The 18224-nt window shown below is 41.2% G+C and overlaps 1 protein-coding gene across 4 annotated transcripts; it reads left to right on the forward strand.

Annotated features, from left to right (window-relative positions):
• Positions 1 to 1982: 1982 nt before the first annotated feature.
• On the forward strand, positions 1983 to 16900 carry LSM6 (LSM6 homolog, U6 small nuclear RNA and mRNA degradation associated). 4 transcript variants are annotated; one of them, XM_073341290.2, is made up of 4 exons: positions 1983 to 2084; positions 5629 to 5740; positions 12533 to 12646; positions 14630 to 16900. In XM_073341290.2, the coding sequence occupies exons 2-4, from the start codon at positions 5647 to 5649 to the stop codon at positions 14662 to 14664; spliced, it is 243 nt and encodes an 80-aa protein (XP_073197391.1). In that variant the 5' UTR covers positions 1983 to 2084; positions 5629 to 5646; the 3' UTR covers positions 14665 to 16900. The 4 variants fall into 4 exon arrangements, with proteins under 4 accessions (XP_073197391.1, XP_073197390.1, XP_073197389.1 ...); XM_073341289.2 differs by having other exon boundaries at positions 1990 to 2097; XM_073341288.2 differs by lacking the exon at positions 1983 to 2084 and adding an exon at positions 2807 to 2948.
• The last annotated feature ends 1324 nt before the right edge of the window (positions 16901 to 18224 follow it).

The raw sequence follows: 18224 nt of genomic DNA on the forward strand, positions 1-18224 counted from the left end.
TTTTCAAACCTGTGCTCCTTGTAAAACAAAAAAAAAATCAAAATCCTAAAAAAAACCCTGCCACTTTTGTCTCCAGGCAAATGGGTAGAGCACACACCCCCTATTTACTTTTAGGAAGAAAAGAAAAAAAAAACCTCTGGGTTGGAAGACTGTGAATTTCCCTGCAGGAGTTAAGTACCCTGCCTCCAGGCAAAGAAAACCTGCAATTCACAAGATAATCCCCTTTTGTCTCTGCTTGGCCACAAAGCAGAGAGAAACCAAGCTGCTTTCAGTTTCAAAGCTGCTTCCTGGACTTCCTAAAAATTCCTTTTTAAAATCTGTATTTCTCGTTCAAAAAATCTCAACTGGATCTCAAAATGATTTCAGGTTAATCCCACCACTGTGCCACCATGTCACGGTTCCTCCCCCACTCTGAACTCTAGGGTACAGATGTGGGGACCTGCATGAAAAACCTCCTAAGCTTATCTTTACCAGCTTAGGTCAAAACTTCCCCAAGGTACAAAATATTACACCTTGGACTGGCCGCTACCACCACCAAACTAATACTGGTTACTGGGGAAGAGCTGTTTGGACGCGTCCTTCCCCCCAAAATACTTCCCAAAACCTTGCACCCCACTTCCTGGACAAGGTTTGGTAAAAAGCCTCACCAATTTGCCTAGGTGACTACAGACCCAGACCCTTGGATCTTAAGAACACTGAACAATCCTCCCAACACTTACACCCCCCCCTTTCCTGGGAAATGTTGGATAAAAAGCCTCACCAATTTGCATAGGTGACCACAGACCCAAACCCTTGGATCTGAGAACAATGAAAAAGCATTCAGTGTTTTACAAGAAGACTTTTAATAAAAAATAGAAGTAAATAGAAATAAAGAAATCCCCCCTGTAAAATCAGGATGGTAGTTATCTTACAGGGTAATTAGATTCAAAAACATAGAGAACCCCTCTAGGCAAAACCTTAAGTTACAAAAAAGATACACAGACAGAAATAGTTATTCTATTCAGCACAATTCTTTTCTCAGCCATTTAAAGAAATCATAATCTAACACATACCTAGCTAGATTACTTACTAAAAGTTCTAAGACTCCATTCCTGTTCTGTCCCTGGCCAAGACGACTACAGACAGACAGAGACCCTTTGTTTCTCTCCCTCCTCCCAGCTTTTGAAAGTATCTTGTCTCCTCATTGGTCATTTTGGTCAGGTGCCAGCGAGGTTACCTTTAGCTTCTTAACCCTTTACAGGCGAGAGGAGCTTTCCCCTGGCCAGGAGGGATTTCAAAGGGGTTTACCCTTCCCTTTATATTTATGACAGGGCCAGAGAAGACACGTGGGGTAGTCACATGCCCCCCTCGTACAAGCATTTCATAGAGTCATAAGAACATAAGAACGGCCCTACTGGGTCAGACCAAGGGTCCATCTAGCCCAGTATCCTGTCTGCCGACAGTGGCCAGTGCCAGGTGCTCCCGTGGGAAGGAGCAGAACAGGGAATCATTAAGGGATCCACCCCGTCACCCATTCCCAGCTTTTGGCAAACAGAGGTTAGGGACACCAGACTGGAAGCAGAAGTGAGCTGTAGCTCACGAAAGCTTATGCTCAAATAAATGGGTTAGTCTCTAAGGTGCCACAAGTCCTCCTTTTCTTTTTGCGAACACAGACTAACACGGCTGCTACTCTGAAACCTGCACTCTTACAAGACTCATACCTAGTTTGAGCAAATCGGACAGACAGCTGACCTGGTCTGGTCTCTGGCTAGGCCCTGGTCAGTACTGAGCTCGCCCCAGGCTGGCAGTGGCAGCAGGGCAGGTGGGGAGCTGGAGGGACGGGTACCTGCCGCAGAGACTTGACCGCGGCGGCTGAAGGGCAGAGGACCCTTCAAACCCAAGCACTGGCCAGCAACCCCCAGCACCAAACGCTCCCCCGCCCCTCGCCAAACGCGCGCTCAGTTTGTTGGGTGTTTTGGCTCAGCCACCTGACCGTAGCGGAGCCGGAAGTCTGGGAGGGGGCGTTGATTGGTTGCGAGCGCTGCCAGTCCCTCGCTTCGCTTGGGAACTGGCCGAGTGAGTGGCCGCCGGCGGGCAGGGCGCGGGTGAGCGAGCGAGGTGGGTGCGCGGAGCTCGGGGCAGCGGGGGGGTGGCCGCCGCGCGCCAGGCCGCTGTGTCCGCACGGGCTCCACGTGGTCGGGGCCGCCGCGCGCAGCCGGGGCGCGGCTCCTCTGCCCCTCGCTCCCTGCGTGCGCCGGGGCCCCGCGCGGTCCGGGGGGCGGGAGGATCTTGCTGCAGCGAAAGGCGCGTGCGGCTCCGCGCCGGGCCCTTGCCCGAAGACGGCCCGAGCAGCCGCTGGGGCTGGGAGTAAAATCCCAGCTTGGGGGGCGCGGCGGGGCTGATTGGGCAGCGGTTCCACAGCTGAATTCAACGCCCCGGGCCTGCTACCGCTGCTTGCAGCCCTGTTGGGTTGGAGGGAGCTGCGTGTCCCGAGCGAGGGGTGTAGGGCTGGGCGCACTAACAGCGAGGGGAGCCCCAGTAACTTCCAGGGAGGGTTGGACGGTAGCTGCATCCCGTCATAGCGTTTGGCTTTGCACAGGCCCTTTTGCTCCCCTCCATTGTGAAGCCCAGAAAGGATCTAACTAAGTGGGGTGGAGCAGCCCACGAAGCAGGGTGGATAGTGGGTAGTAGAGCCTGCCCAAGTCCATCACCACCCCGTGCCCACCAGGGGCGGCTGTTCTCGCTTGGGATTCTCTTCTCTATTTCTGAGCTGTTGCAGTGTCAGCCTTTGGCTGGTATTTTTACATATAGTCTTTATTTTTCATAGCTTGTTCCATTTGCTGGGAGTTTTCTATGTGGTGCACCTAAATTCAATGTAACTGTTACTAGATGAGTGACAATGTGTAAAGTCCCATTAAAATCTGCATTACCATTTCTGATCTGAAGTATCCTAAATGAGAGATGAAAAAGTAAGCCAATACATGTGCCTATTCATGTAATGCAAAATTGTTACCTCGGCAATATTCTTAAGAACTTTTAAAATCTTTTAATCAATGGGGTCTCTACTGCTTCCCTTGTGATGCTGTTATGCATTTTTATATAAAGTAAGGAAGTTTTGTTGGATCTTTATCTTATTTGTATTTATTTGTATATCACAGAGTTTGCTTGATGTTGACAAATCTACACATTTAAAGATTCTGTGTCCCTGAGCCACACAGAACTGAGTAACATAGTTAAGTCAACCTTACTTTCAAGTGCACACCAGCCCTTAGACTGTTAAAATACATTAAATACACTCAGTATTTTTTTCTTTATCTTTTGCTATAGTTGACACACAGATGATGGTGTGTAATCGCAACAGAAAGGGAAGTGGTTCATGAAACACTATGCCGTCCACATGGTACAAAAGTTTGACATCTCCCCTCCACCCCCCCATCTAATAGAGAAGTGTTATCTCAAAGACCTAGGAATTAAAATTAAGGTGTTCGGCCTTCATCTTCGATCAATAAAGTCATTTTACACCATTGGCTTCAGTCAAGGTTCTATGGCTTACTAGTCCTATCCTTCTGCCCTGGAAGCTGAGAAACAGTTTTACAGAGTTGCTGGTCATGTCTTAACTCATTTAGAAGTTGAGAAGTAGAAAAGGGATATTAGAATTCACATACAAAAACCTAGCCCAGATATAAGAATAGACTGAATAATATGTATTCTGACTACTGAAGAAGTACAATGACCCAGGACAATTCATACTTTTAATTGACTACTACGTTTAAAACATGTGAAAGTGGTAAGTTTTTCTGAGTATGGCTGTCCAATGGTTAATGTGGGTAATTGAAAATAGTATGGCAAGATGCTGTTACACTGTGATAGAAGGACCTGTAATCTACATTTAGAAATCATGCTGAACCAGAATGAACAGCTGTCTTTTCTGATTACTTCCCTAAAAATGATCAGATTGCTTATGGTGTTAATACAAATTGGCTGTCTTGTATATTTAGATTGTAAGTTTTCGGGGACTTTCCCTTACAGTATAGTTTGTACCGTGCATAGCATAATGGAGCTCCAAATTCAGTTGGGATCTCTAGATGCTAGTATAATACAAATAATAATAGGTTTCAGAGTAGCAGCCTTGTTAGTCTGTATTCGCAAAAAGAAAAGGAGTACTTGTGGCACCTTAGAGACTAACAAATTTATTTGAGCATAAGCTTTCGTGAGCTACAGCTCCAATGAAGTGAGCTGTAGCTCACGAAAGCTTATGCTCAAATAAATTTGTTAGTCTCTAAGGTGCCACAAGTACTCCTTTTCTTTTTACAAATAATAATGTGGGAGTGTTCCTGAGTAGACTTTCCAGTGTAAACTTATGTAATATTTTTAATGAGTTCTAAAACTTGATTGTTGAATTTACATCATACTGAAAATTAGCAGTGAACTTAATGTCAGCAAGTAAAATAACATGCTGGTAGACCTAAAATTGTGGCCTTTCCTCTAATAAAAGATATATACATGCATTTGCAGACACACCATACTGATTTTACCATTGTGCCCATTGCAGTAATATTAAATCCATTAAGAAAAGCTTCTGCACATCCAGGACTCTGACATGCTAACTTTTGCATTCTCTCTTCCTTCTTGCTCCCCATTCTGTGGAAGTCTTTATATTGGAAAAACTAGTATACTAAACCTGAGCCTTTGTGGGGGGAGCTAGGTGGTTCATGTAGGCTGTGTGTGATGCTAGACATTAGTTTTAGAAACTACTTTTGCTTTTTATTTATTTATTTTTAAAGTAAAAGTCAGTAAAGTGAATAGTCATGTTCAGATACTACTTTGGTCTTTTGTATAAAAACGTCTTTAAAATGTTTCTTCTGTTTTTAGTTTTGTTAAAATATGTTTAGAGTTTTGTTTTAGTAGTTTTATTTGCTGCTGTTAGCTTTGTTTCTAAAAGTGAAACTTTGTAGATGAGTTGATAATACAGATCAGTTCTCAGTATGTTTTTAACTGAATCTAAAGCATGCACAATACATACTCATGTACAGATTATTTCTATATGTTGTGTACATGATATACAGTGGCTCTATTCTGAACTCTCACACCAGTGTGTAACTTCATTAAGTTTGAGAGAATGACTTCAGCCAAATTATTCTTGACTTTCATTAGTGTAACTAAGATCAGAATCGTGGCCAGAATTTTACTTTTAACACAGTCTCCTTGCTCTTTCCATTTTAACATAGCAGTCTGCATATAACTGTATTTTTTTTTTTTAGATATGAAACACTCATTAACTATTCTTGATTCCATAATTCAAGTAAAGCTGCTGTAACGAAAGGTGTTATGGAAAAGAAAAGCCTTTGCTGGCTACATTGGAAGTTTGCAAGAGGCACAGCATGGTGAACAGATGTTTAACAGAAAAACATATGAGGATTCCTATTAAGAATTTCAGAAACTGCAAAAAGTTAAATGGAATGTTTCATGCTATGGCTGTGGAACTGCAGTTTTAAGTCTGTCCTCTTTTTCTGCAGATTTCACGTTTATCCATTTTGATATTTTTTCCCTGCTAAACACTTTGAGAGCCACAAGACTGCCTGTCTTAGTTGAATATATGTTTTAAGATCTGTATTTGGGTTATTTATCTAAATATTTTTTCCCTCCCAGCCCACCAGGACTATCACAATGAGTCTCCGGAAGCAAACCCCTAGTGACTTCTTAAAACAAATTATAGGAAGGCCTGTTGTTGTAAAGTTAAATTCTGGAGTTGATTATCGAGGTAAGTTCTCCCCACTCTCTCTCATAATGAATGTCTACATTCTCACTGTTTGTATTTGTCCCTTCCTCCCCCAATGCTTAACTTTAAAACAATGACTGTTCCATAACTAATAAAAGCAAGAGAACTTTGCAGGAATGTTAATTTCTTGGTACCTGTATTTGCTTTCTGAGGCTGTGTTCATATGGTGGCTTGCATGTATCAGGAATTATTTCTATAGTAATAATAGCTTAAGTTGGATTCTCAAGTTCATGTTGTGACTGGTGCAATTCCTGTATACTGTGGCCCCAGAGTGACATGTTCATTTTAGTGATTTACGTAAGCTCCAGAGAGAATTTTGGTTGGGAATCTTGAACTGGGGATCCCAGTTAGTAGTGCAGTGATCTGAAGTGTTAGAATAGCCAATTTTAGATTTGGGAAAGGGTGGCATAATGTTAAATAAATAAGTCTGGACAAATTGCTGATGGGGGAAAAAAAAAACGTGTTTTTTTGATTAAAACAATTTGTCTAGGTCAGTGGTCTTGAAAGAAGCAGTGTAGGCTTCCAGGATAGAAATTTCGAATCCCCTTGAGTTATGCATATGTTTAAATGTTGGATTGAGGCCTCAGAGTGGGATTTTTTTTTAAAAGAACCTAAGTAATGTAGGAGCAAAAGTTCTAATGGCTCTAAGTGGGATTCTTGTTCTAACATCCCTTAAATGCTTTTGAAAATCCAAGTTAGTCATGGACTTATCCTCTCATAGGATTATCAAGGAGAATCTTCTCTTACAGGTCGAGTGTACCAGCGTGACTTCAACCAGAATAGGTCTGTTGGCTCCCTGATTTTTTTTTTTTTTTTTTTTTAAAGCAGTGTCATCAGAGGTTTATATCTCACTGCTTGCTTTCAGTGAGGAAGAGGGGACTGGCTGTAAAGTGAAGTCAGCTGAGTTATACCTATGTAAAAACTGGTGTGATCAGTATCTGGCCCAAAACTATTTTACTGAGTGCTTCAAATATTTAAATGTTATGGGCCAGATACTGATCACACCAGTTTTTACATAGGTATAACTCAGCTGACTTCATTGTACACTGTTTGAGAGAATAGCGCATGTGTTGTGGTGAGGAAAATTTACTTAGGGATTTATTATAGTACATGAAACTATAATGTAAGCTAGATTTGTGAAATTCCTTAAAACTTTTTGTTCAAAAAGGATTCCAAACTCTTGTTACAAATTTGTCAACAAATTTATCTACTTCTGTTTCTAGGCCATGTTGCTAATTGTACTTTTTTGACAAATATCACCTAATGCAGATATGACTGTATATAAAAAATGTCTCAATTCTGTGCCAAGTGAATGCCACATTTAAGGAAAGAGGCCATGAAAAAGCACAAACCATATTTGGTAAATTACAGTGTGTGACTTGCTTGCCTCTGTGTGTGTGTATATATACATTTAAAATGTAAATAGGAGGTTGGGTAATGATAACATTTTATGCCAGTCCTGTTAGTAGAGTGGAAAAATACAAGGGGGAAGAAGAGAGAATGAAATAAGCCTGAACGCATACTAGTAACAAAAAAGGCTGTGAAAACACTGCCATTTAAGGCATACTGAGTGATATTTTTAAAGGGTATGTAGTCAACTTTAGTCTCACTTGTGTGAAATTATTTTTTACCTGCTATTGTTAAAAGTAATTCCTGAGATTACTAAAACAGAGATCAGAGGGGGGAAAACCTTTCATTTTGTTTATTTCGTGCAGTTAACAGCACTTTGTGTGTAGTCAGTCAATTTCTCCTATTTGTGTGGAAAGAGAAGAAAGAAAAACACTTAGGAAAATGTGATCCTAAGACCATAGAAGTTGGCAGGAGAGTTCAAATTCCCAGTTATTTAATGGAAGATCTTACAGTAGCACTGCTGAGATGTGGGGATATGTGCTAGAGGAGAATCAAACTGGACTGTTTTTCCACATTGCTGTTCTTTAATCCAGACAGTTATACAGTTAAATTATAATAATTATTTAGAACCCAAAAAGTACCAGATGCTTTCCGATCCCAGAGGAAAGCATAGTCCCAACCCTAAAGAATACAGTCTAAGACAACAAAAATGATGAGTAGTAGGGGAAAGGATACAACATACAAAAAGGCCAGTGTGACAAGGCACACATCTTACTAGTTGCAAATTCAGTGTGTTTTAACAAAAAAAAATTTTTTTTAAATAGTTCTTCAAATTATCCTCAAGCTTCAGTTCTAGTGTCCCTAGCACCTGTTCCTCCCAACATTAAACCCCTTCCCTCTACATAAATGAACAATTTGTTTATTAAGTAAACAGAATACATAAGTAGATGGCTAAAATCCTAATCCTGCCTTGAGTTCCATGCTGGTGGAGCTCTTTTGAAGAAACTGGGATTCATGGGTGTCACAAAAGAAGCAGATCTTGAGGAGGGATTTAAGGGGCTTAGTGGACCAGCTCAGAAAGTGCATTCTGTATATAGAGTGCAGTGCAGAAGAGGACTAAGAGAAAAGTGGGAAAAGAGGTTATTTATTTTTTTAAAAGCAACATTGGTTTTGTATTCATTTGTTTAAATTCAAGAAAATAAAGTACTAAAGGGCAGGGAATTTTTCTTCGTGATCCAGTAACTAAACTGTATAACTATTTTGGAAAATCGATGCCTGTGGCATGTTTAAAAATGTGTGCATTTTAAAATATTGCAAACTTAATTATCTTGAAATAAAAATGTATAGTATTTTTAAAAGTAAATAGGTCAGTTACTACAATTTTAGCTGAGTTGTGTTCAAGAAAAATGTTGAGAAGTTTATTGAAATGTGTAATTTATAGCATGAAGATAACAGCTGCCAGTCAAAAAAGTTTTTTCTTTAAAGATATTGTAGATCAAAATTGTTATAAAATGTGGCATACTATGGGGTATTATGCTATCCTATATTAAGGTGATCACTTCATGGATATTGAAGTTATTTATTTAAACTAAAGGACTAAGCTGTCTGAGGTGACCTCTGGACCGTTAATGTTACTTTTCAATAAGACTTGGATCACTGGGGAAGTTCCAGAAGGCTGGAAGAAAGCTAATGTTATGCCGTTTTTAAAAAGGTGATTGGGATGACCCGGGTAATTATAGACCTGTCAGCCTGACATCAGTCTCAGCCAAGATAATGGAGAGGCTGATACAGGGCTTGATTAATTTAAAAAAACCTAACAGAAAGAGTGTAATTAATGCAAATTAACATGGGTTTATGGAAAATTGATCCCGTCAAACTAAGTTGATATTTTTTTGATCAGATTACAAGTTTGGTTGACAAAGGTAATAGTGTTGACATAATATACTTAGACTTCTGTTAGGCATCAGACTTGGTACCACATGACATTTTGTTTTAAAAAAAATTAGAATGATATAAAATTAACATGGCACACATTAAATGGATTAAAAACTAGCTCAATGATAGGTCTCAGAATGTAACTGTAGATGGGATATCATCATCATGTAGGTGTTTTTCCCATGGGATCGTGCAGGGATCAGTTCTTGGCCCTACACTATTTAACATCTTGATCAGTGACTTGGAAAAAAACATAAAATTATCACTGATAAAGTTTGCAGATGACAAGAATTGGGGAAACAGTAAATCATGACGAGGACAGGTCACTGAGTCAGAACGATCTAGATTACTTGGTAAACTATGCACAAGCAGACAGTGTGTTTTAATACAGATAAATATAAGTGTATACATCTGGTAACAAAGAATGTAGGCCATACTTACAGATGGAGAACTCAATCACATGAAGCATTGACTCTGAAAAAGATTTGGGGATTCTAGTGGATAATCAGCTGAACATGAACTCCCACTGTGGACAAAAGAGCTAATGTGATCCTGGGACACACAAGCATGGGAATCTTGAGTAAGATAAAAGAGATTATTTTACATCTGTATTTAGCACTGGTGTATAGTTCTGATGCCCACAATTCAGGAAGGATGGTGATAAATTGGAGGGGAAGAAGAGCCAGGAGAATGATTAAAGGATTAGAAAACATGCCTTATAATGATAAACTAAAAGAGCTCAATCTATTTATCATGGAAAAGAGAAGGTTAAGGGATGACTTGGTTACAGTCTATAAGAATCTACCTAGGGAGCAAATATTTAATAATGGGCTTTTCTCTCTAGCAGAGAAAGGTATAACATGATTCAATGGCTAGAAGTTGAAATTGAACAAATTCAGACTGGAAACGGGCGTCAGGTTTGTAGAAATTTTGGTGGTGCCCAGAAGGCCCAGAGGGCTCCCCCCTTAACTCCGCCCCCCCCCACCTGCCTAATGCTCTGCAAGGGAGTTTGGGTCGGGGGAGGAGGTCTGAGGTACAGGCCCTTGGCTGGGGCAGGGGATTGGGGCATAGGACAGTTGAGAGGTTGGGCTCTGGGATGGAGTCTGGGGTGCGGGCTCTCAGATGGAGTTTGGGTGCTGGGTGCAGGCTCTGGGCTGGGGCAGAGGGTGGGGTGCAGGAGTGGGTATGGGGTGAAGGCTCTTGGAGGGAGTTTTGGGGTAGGAGAAGGTGTGTGGGAAGGGGATGGGGGTTGGGGTAGGGCAGGGGATGCAAGAGGGGGTGAGGGGTGCAGGCTCTGGGAGGGAGTTTGGGGGTGGGAGGGGTGCTTAGGAAGGGGGTGCAGGTTCTGGGAGGGAGTTTGGGGCCTGGAGGGGGGGTGTGGGAAAGGGGTGCGGGTGCAGGCTCTGGGAGGGGGTGGTGGGGTGCAGCACTTAAGGGAGGGGACTGCCATCACATGTGGCTTCCTTCCTCCCCTGCTGCCCCTCACCATAGCCTCACTGGGGGTGGGGGATGGGGCTGCCCCTTGCCCAGCGTTGGGCAGGAATGGTGGCAGGGCGGTGCTGATAACAGGATCAAACACTCATTGAAGCCACAGCAGCTGCTGAGGTGAGTGAGGTCCACTCCATGCCTTCTCCCTCTTCCCCTCCTGAGATTCAGCAACAGCCAGCTGCCTCAGCCTGCCGCCAGCTCTGCTCTTGTGCTGTAGCCTTAGGCAGCAGGAGCAGCCACCAGTGCAGGCAGGCAAGGGAGAGCCGCACCGCTTTCATTCAGGCAGGGACGCTCCCGGGGCTTGTGGGGGGGATGCTCCGAGGGGGAGAGACCCAGCTCCAAACATTGGTGGAGCAGGGCCCCCAGCCCTGAATATTCCTGGAGGCCAGGCACCATGGGCCCATACACCTCGCTATCCCTGACTTTAAATAAGGTGTAAATTTTCAGTGGGGAGAGCAATTAACCTTTGGAACAATTTACTAAGGGTCATGGTGGAGTCTCCATCACTGACTATTTTTAAATGAAGATTGGATGTTCTAAAAGATCTGCTCAAGGAATTATTTTGGGAAAGTTCTATGGCCTGTGCTATACCAGAGGTCAGACTAGATTGTCACAAATGGTCCTTTCTGGCCTTAGAATCTGTGAATGTTGGCACAAGAACAAATGGCTATAAACTGGCTGTGAACAAATACAGGCTGGAAATTAGAAGAAGGCTTGTAACTATCACAGGAGTGAGGTTCTGGATCACCCTCCCATAGGAGTTGTGGGGCCAAACGACTTAATGAGTTTTAAGAAAGAGATGGACAAATTTGAGTGTGATTGTAAGACGGGGTAGCTTGTGATGGTAGGGGGTAGGACCCAAGAGTCCTGAGGCTTATTTCCAGCTTGTTTTATGTTCATAAAAGCTCATGCTTCAGGATTTCAGCCAGCCACCTGCAGGAGTCAGGAAGGGATTCAAAACCCCACAAACCTCATATCTTCTGTTTGTTGTTGTTTTTAAATCTCCTTTCTCTGAAGCTTGTGGGATGGGCATGGCTGGAAATGGGACATTGGACAAGGGGGACCAGGGCTCTGAGAGGCACCGAGCTTGCTTACTCTCTGCTCCTTGGCTGGCTGGTTTTTGCTTACCTGCTTAGGGTTTAACTGGTCTTTGTTTGAGGGGTCATGAAGGAATTTTCCCCCAGGTCAGATTGGCAGTGACTTTGGAGGTTTTTTGCTTTTCTCTGCAGCATGTGGGTGTGGATCATTTGCCACAGTTATCTGGATATATCTCACTTAATCATTTCCCTGCCATTGTGTGGGACCTTGGGCTCTGGTGCACCTCAGTCCCTTCTGTTCTCTGCCTGTGGCACATAATAGTCTAATCTCCTGTGGTCTATAATACTTTCATCTAATTTCAGTTTAGTGCCAGTGATGGGGAATGTTGGTGGTCTGTGATATACAGAAGGTCAGACTAGATGATCTGGTTGTCCCTTCTGGCCTTAAACACCATGATGTCTCTGACATGTCATTTAGATAAAAAACTCAACCTCTTTAATATAGACTTTCCATTCATTTTTCTAGCTAAATTCAGTGTGCCCAGTTCCTTTCTAATACATGGGGCTCTTCTGTAGAATATTAAGGACCACTCATCTCTTGCTAATACATAAATGAATTGCACCATTTTCAACTTTCAGAGCAGAAGCCATTGATCTTGTGACAGAGTTCTGTTTTATCACAAGCAATATTTTTCATTTACGGAGCGATTGATGAAGATTTAATCACTACCTGATGGATGATGAGGATATGGTGACAATTTTTCATTGTACCATTGTTGACCTGCTTTTTAATTGGCTTAGAGGAGACTGTATGTTTCAGTTAATCAGAGCAGTTTATCTAGAAAGAGAGGTTTGAGTTGTGTTTGAAGAATAAAAAACTGTCAGATTTATGTTTACCCTGATTTTTTAAATCTAATTTTTTGTTTTGTTTTTTAAATTTTAAAAAACTTGTTAATGTCTTCAGGTGTCCTGGCTTGCCTGGATGGGTATATGAACATAGCTCTGGAGCAGACAGAAGAATATGTAAATGGTCAATTAAAGAACAAATATGGGGATGCATTTATCCGAGGAAATAATGGTAACTCTCCCTCCCTGCAATACTCTTGATTCGGTTTTGTTTTTTGGCATGGAATCTTTAATTTGAGGCATGTATGAAAATAAAATTAGGTGACTGCCTGTCTCCAGCCACATCCATTTCAAACTTTTTACTCTTGCAAGAGGCCTTACGTAATCTTTCTTTTACCTACCATCTGTACCATTCCTCCTGCTCCGCTGTTCTGGTCCTATGCTCTTCCTTATTGATCCCTGTGACTCCTTCCCCTCTCCCTATCTTTTACCAAGCACCCTCTCTTTTCTATCCCTCCTTCTAACCCACCCATCACAGGACCCTTTCTTTTCTTAGTCAGCCAATCAATAACATTCACCAGACCTGTCTTGTCTATCTAGGTGTCCCTTGTTTCACAGAGCTTATCATGTCTTGTTCTGTAAAGCAGTGTGTACATTTATAGGGTTCTGTGGATATTGATTGCACTGTCATATACACTCAGTTTGATTGTCCAAAACTGAATGTTGACTAACTTAACTGTCTGATGCAGCTTATTAATAATTTAAGACTGTGCTTACAGGTGAAGACTTTACTCTCATTCAAAAAGATTGCAATAGTTAACACTGACCCATGACACATTATAATGAGACTTTCCAAGGCTCAGCTACCATGGAAATAGGTGGAGTATAAGCAACTAGATAGATAAATTTTAGTGTGGTTCAAAGACAGTTATGGTCCTATCCCCACTACAAAATTAACTGTATTGAGGGATAATGGTAGTGTAACCCAACCCCTTGAGATGAAGGTATTTGTAATATAGGCATACCTTTCACCCTGGTAGCAAGAAATGCCAGGAAGAGAGGTTGGGAGGTGGTTGTGGGCAAAGGTTCAAGAATGAACAGAGGGGCAGAGATCACATGTGCAGAAGAATCAGTGTAGAGAAGGGAAGTGAAGGCACAGGAATGGATGAAGTCACCCAGGAGCAAAATGTGAAGAGGAAAAAAGGAGAGGGCCAGGAACTGAACTCTGTGGACATCCACAGGCGAGGACAGAAAGAGAAAAACAAGAAGAGCACAGAGCCCATGAGAAAGAGAGAAATTAGACAGTCTTTGTCTTAATAGGAGGCTGAGAATAGAGAAGTCACCTTGAGGGTTGGCCAGGCATCTCTTATAGAATTTGGATAGGTGAGGTTGAAGCAACTATGGTCAAGGGTTTTTTGCCCCCATTTCACCTCTTTTCCCCCCGCCCCGCCCTTTTTTTTTTTTTTTTTTAAAGACTTGGAAATAAGAGCATGTTTGAAAGGCTCAGGGAAGAATCTGGATGATGGTGAGGTAGCGAGAAGTCTTACCCCACGTCTCATTATTGGGTGGGCTGTGATAGACTCTAGAAAACAGGTTGAGCTGAGAAATGAGACACCTCAGTTTGAGAGCATAGTTAATTCTGAAATATTTCACACACTGGTCACCCAAGCTGCAAGTATCATGGCTTCCTCCTCCTTTCCCTATGCCCCAAAGGAGACCCTTTCCTAAAAACTTGCAGGAAACCTTTTATCACAAGACACCCTGGTACTGGCCCAGTAAGTGGAATGTACAGACTACTTCATAGGTTTCTGTGACCTTTGCAAAAGTTTTAAATGAAAAGGAGTGAGGATCCTGAACCTTTTGTTGTCAGATCAAGACTGATTTCTAACACCCTTAATCTATGCATCCTGAAAATCCGGTAGGACTCTCCTCGGCATCACAGAAGGCAGTTCCAATTAAATTGGTTTTAGAAACAGTCACATTATAGAACCTATCTGTACATCCTCTATCTATTATGGGGCACAATTTGACAAAGTAATATATTAAACTAAGTGTTCAACAAGGAAAACTGAAATAGAAACTATGTATATGTAGTTTGACTCAGGTAATATTGCTGTTGGAACTTCAACTTTTACATTTCCTGATTTAATTGATAGGGTAAACAAGGCACCTTATGTATGGAATTTTATAACGTTTCACTTCTTCCTTTTCACAGTTCTGTATATAAGCACACAGAAGAGGAGGATGTGAAGATGCCTAAAGAGAGATGTTTTGTACTGCTGCATTTTTTCCTAAATGATGAGAACTGTTTGATTTGTAGTTAGTAATTCTTGGTTGAACAATACAGCTGTTTAAATATTTCTGTTATTTGCTGTAAAGCTGGATTTACTGCAGTGTCTATGGAGAGAAGGGTTTTTTTTAAATTCCAAACTACCAAAATACAATTGTAAACTTTCCTGAATACTTGGGTTGTGAAAAAGTGCTTTGTTACACTGTGCAGAATTAAATAAAAAATGGAAAAGTATGTCATGTATGTATTGCTACAAGATAAATTTGAAGCAGTGTTTGGTTACTTCTGGTACCGCAGAGTGGAAAATGAGGGTTTTGAGAATTATCCCACATTGGAACTTTATAGCGTTGGCCAGGTGATAGTTGTAACTCCCCTCCCTCAGCTATATAAATGCTTTGTTGAAAATAATGTGGCCCAATGAGAAAAAAATAGGGCCAAGTTTAAATACTGAATTACACTAAGAGTCAACAAGGTAAAAAGTTCAGCTGCTGACTGGCAAAATTGGCCCCAAACCCTTGAATTATCAATTTGAATAGGGGATGTAACAACGATACTTCAACAATGGGGGCAGGGAAAGAATTGAATCAGATGGAAGAAAAGCCCAAGGGATTAACACTGTGGCAGCTATAGAAGTCAGTCACACAAGTGAACAGCTCTTTCGTTGGTATGCCAACAGAACCAGTAGGTCACTTCAAATCCTAGCAACTTTCTTTCCTCCAGATTGCAGTTACTTTGTTTTCTTTCCTTCTGTCTCTTCTCCCCACCAACACAATAATTAAGTTTTTAAAAAGTTAAAATTGGTTTTATTTTACAATACGTCTAAAGCTTTTTTTCAAATTGCTCATCGGGTGAGGCTATTAGTCTGAGTGCTGTGTATGTACATAAACACATTGTGTGTCCTGTTCATGTTTTTTCATTATTCCCACCCCTTTCTTATACCACTCAGCCCCTTCCATCCTTCAACTGCGTGCTAGCCAGCAATACGAACAAATATCAAGCTCTCAGCATAGAGTGTGTCAGCAGGAGGGGGGGGGGGAGGAGAGAGAGAGAGAGAGAGGAATTGCTGCACAAGCAATGAAGTAAAAAACCGTGCATGTGTCCCACAGCAACTTTAAGAGATTAAGTCAAAGCTCAGTGAGTAAACTCAGCTAGGTTCTGGATGGCTACTTACTAGCTTATAAAATACTTTCTCTTTAATTTCTGCTTGATTGCAATAAATAGCTTTAGGGTACCTATGAAGCAAAATCAGAATGGAAAATTGCACTAATACGCAGTACTTAATGCTTTCCTGTTGCTCAGTGCAAGGTTACAACTTTGGGTAATGTACCTCATGCTGAGGTTGTTTAACCAATTTGTTAATGAGTTTTCTGAAACCTTGCTTTATTCTCTGAGCAGTTTATGCTGTCTTCAGGAACAACAAATACTTCTGAGTTGTGGATGAATGAGCACCAAACAATTGTGTGAATATTACAGTGGCCCATTCTCCCCAAATACCAACAGGTTCTCAATGTCAGTAGGCAATGGTAACATTTCAATTATCCAGGGGAGGGAAATGCATGGCATGTGGCTTTTTTTTTTTAAAGATGGAATAATTCCAAACAATTATTTTGCAATTAATAGTTAACCTTCTACATTAAACATTGTGAAGGACTCTGCAGAACATACAGAGATACCGCATTATAATATGCTTCAATAACTTATAATTTCTTGAGAAGGATCCAGCATGTAAGAAGAGATCACCAATGTACTCTTCTATAAATGACTTTTAAGAAGAAAATGGATGTGCCTCTAAGTGGAGCATGCAGTTTCTCATTAGTTTTGTAGTATGTGTGTGGTTGGAAGGTTACTGTGTTCTCCATTCACTGAAATTGTTTTAGAAGTAACTGATTTTATTTGGTTTTTCCAAAATCTAGAACAAATTATTTTGTTAAGCTTGTATTTTATTACAAAAATTATGAATCTCCAACTTCATAAGTGCCATTTTTCTATTTCTATAGGTTTAGCCATGGAACAACTTTGTAATCATGACAGCTATATAAGATGCTACTTCTGGAATGTCACCAGAACACATGGTTTGTAATCATGCAAGTTGTTTAACATTGAGAACCAGAACTTGTAGACTTTCTGCCAAGTGCTAAGATTTTCTTATTTACTTTAAGAATAAAAATGAATAAAATACTTAAAATTATCTTCAGAGTTCTGGAAAAATATTGGTTAATCCCCTATGCCCCTTGTGACGTAGATAAGCATTTCCATGTTACTGATGTACAGTTGTGATGTTCATTCAGTGATTTTGATTATTATTTTTTAATTAAATGTTTTTTGGGGGTGAGACTTCCAAAAGTGACTAAGGATGTGTGACTTTCAAAGGGAGTTAGGTGCTTAGCTCCTTTAGCCACTTTTGGGAAATATCTTAAGAAGGTATTAATGAACATCACTCTGGTCTTTGTCCAAGAATTCCCACATTTAGATGTAGCTCACTTTGGGTGTCTGCTACTTTCCACCATGGATTTAGTTCAAGAGATGAATGAAAGGCTGTTGCGTCACCATTGTTTGTACCACAATAAACCAACTACAGGTGAATCAGGCAGGGATGGTTCCCTGTTATCCAAACATATGTTGTAAGTTTTAGAAGATTGTCATGTAAAATCCATCAGCCTGTAAAAGCAAAATAGCATGCCAGTCAAGTGTACAGACATAAGATACTGAATATAGTTACTGTGGAGAATGTAGGACGTTCCTATTTTTATGCAATGTATGTGACTTGGCTTCTCCATTCACTTTTGTACTGCTACCCACTGGGTGTGAAGAGATTAATTTCTTCTCAGGCACAGTATATAATCAGGGAAGTGACTGGCCATGAGTCAGTAGGCATGTCAGGGTCAGTATGCGTAGTCTATCAAGAACTGTCAGTATGTGAATGGAGACTAATGATTGGACCATTGACTTTTAACAACTGCTGGCCAAGGGGCACTACTTGTGAAAACAGCATGATTGGTACTAGAGACAAAGAACGGAAGTCTGAGCAGACTGCAGTAAGATTCCTGACTCAGTGCAGAGCGTCAACCCAGGGAGGTTGTGTGCATCTAGGCTTTACTTTACCATTCTAATCTAATGTTCCTAAACACTGTTCCAGCTGACTAATCAATCATGTCTTGTTTTAAAGAGGCTGTTCTGTGTCACTGTAAAGAGCTGTTGGTTCTAGAGCTCCCAAGAAGGTGCCACTTGATTGAAGCATTGTATTTAATGGGTGGGGAGACTATCTCCCCCTATTAAGAAATCAGCTCTGATGGTTCTGAAGCCCAAGCTCCTAGCTGTGGAAGGAGAGGATGTGTCACTTAATCTCCGATCCGCACATATGTCCAAAAATAAACTCAAGAAAGAGTCGTGACCTGGGCTATGCTTGATCCCTAAATCCGGCCAGAAACACTATTTCCCACCAGCATGTGAAATTTGGGCTAGCTACATTTAAATTGTTAGCTATAGCATCTTAACTAATAGCCTGGTTAGGGTGAATACA

Source organism: Lepidochelys kempii, chromosome 4 (genome assembly GCF_965140285.1).
Source record: "Lepidochelys kempii isolate rLepKem1 chromosome 4, rLepKem1.hap1, whole genome shotgun sequence".
Taxonomy (NCBI): domain Eukaryota; kingdom Metazoa; phylum Chordata; order Testudines; family Cheloniidae; genus Lepidochelys; species Lepidochelys kempii.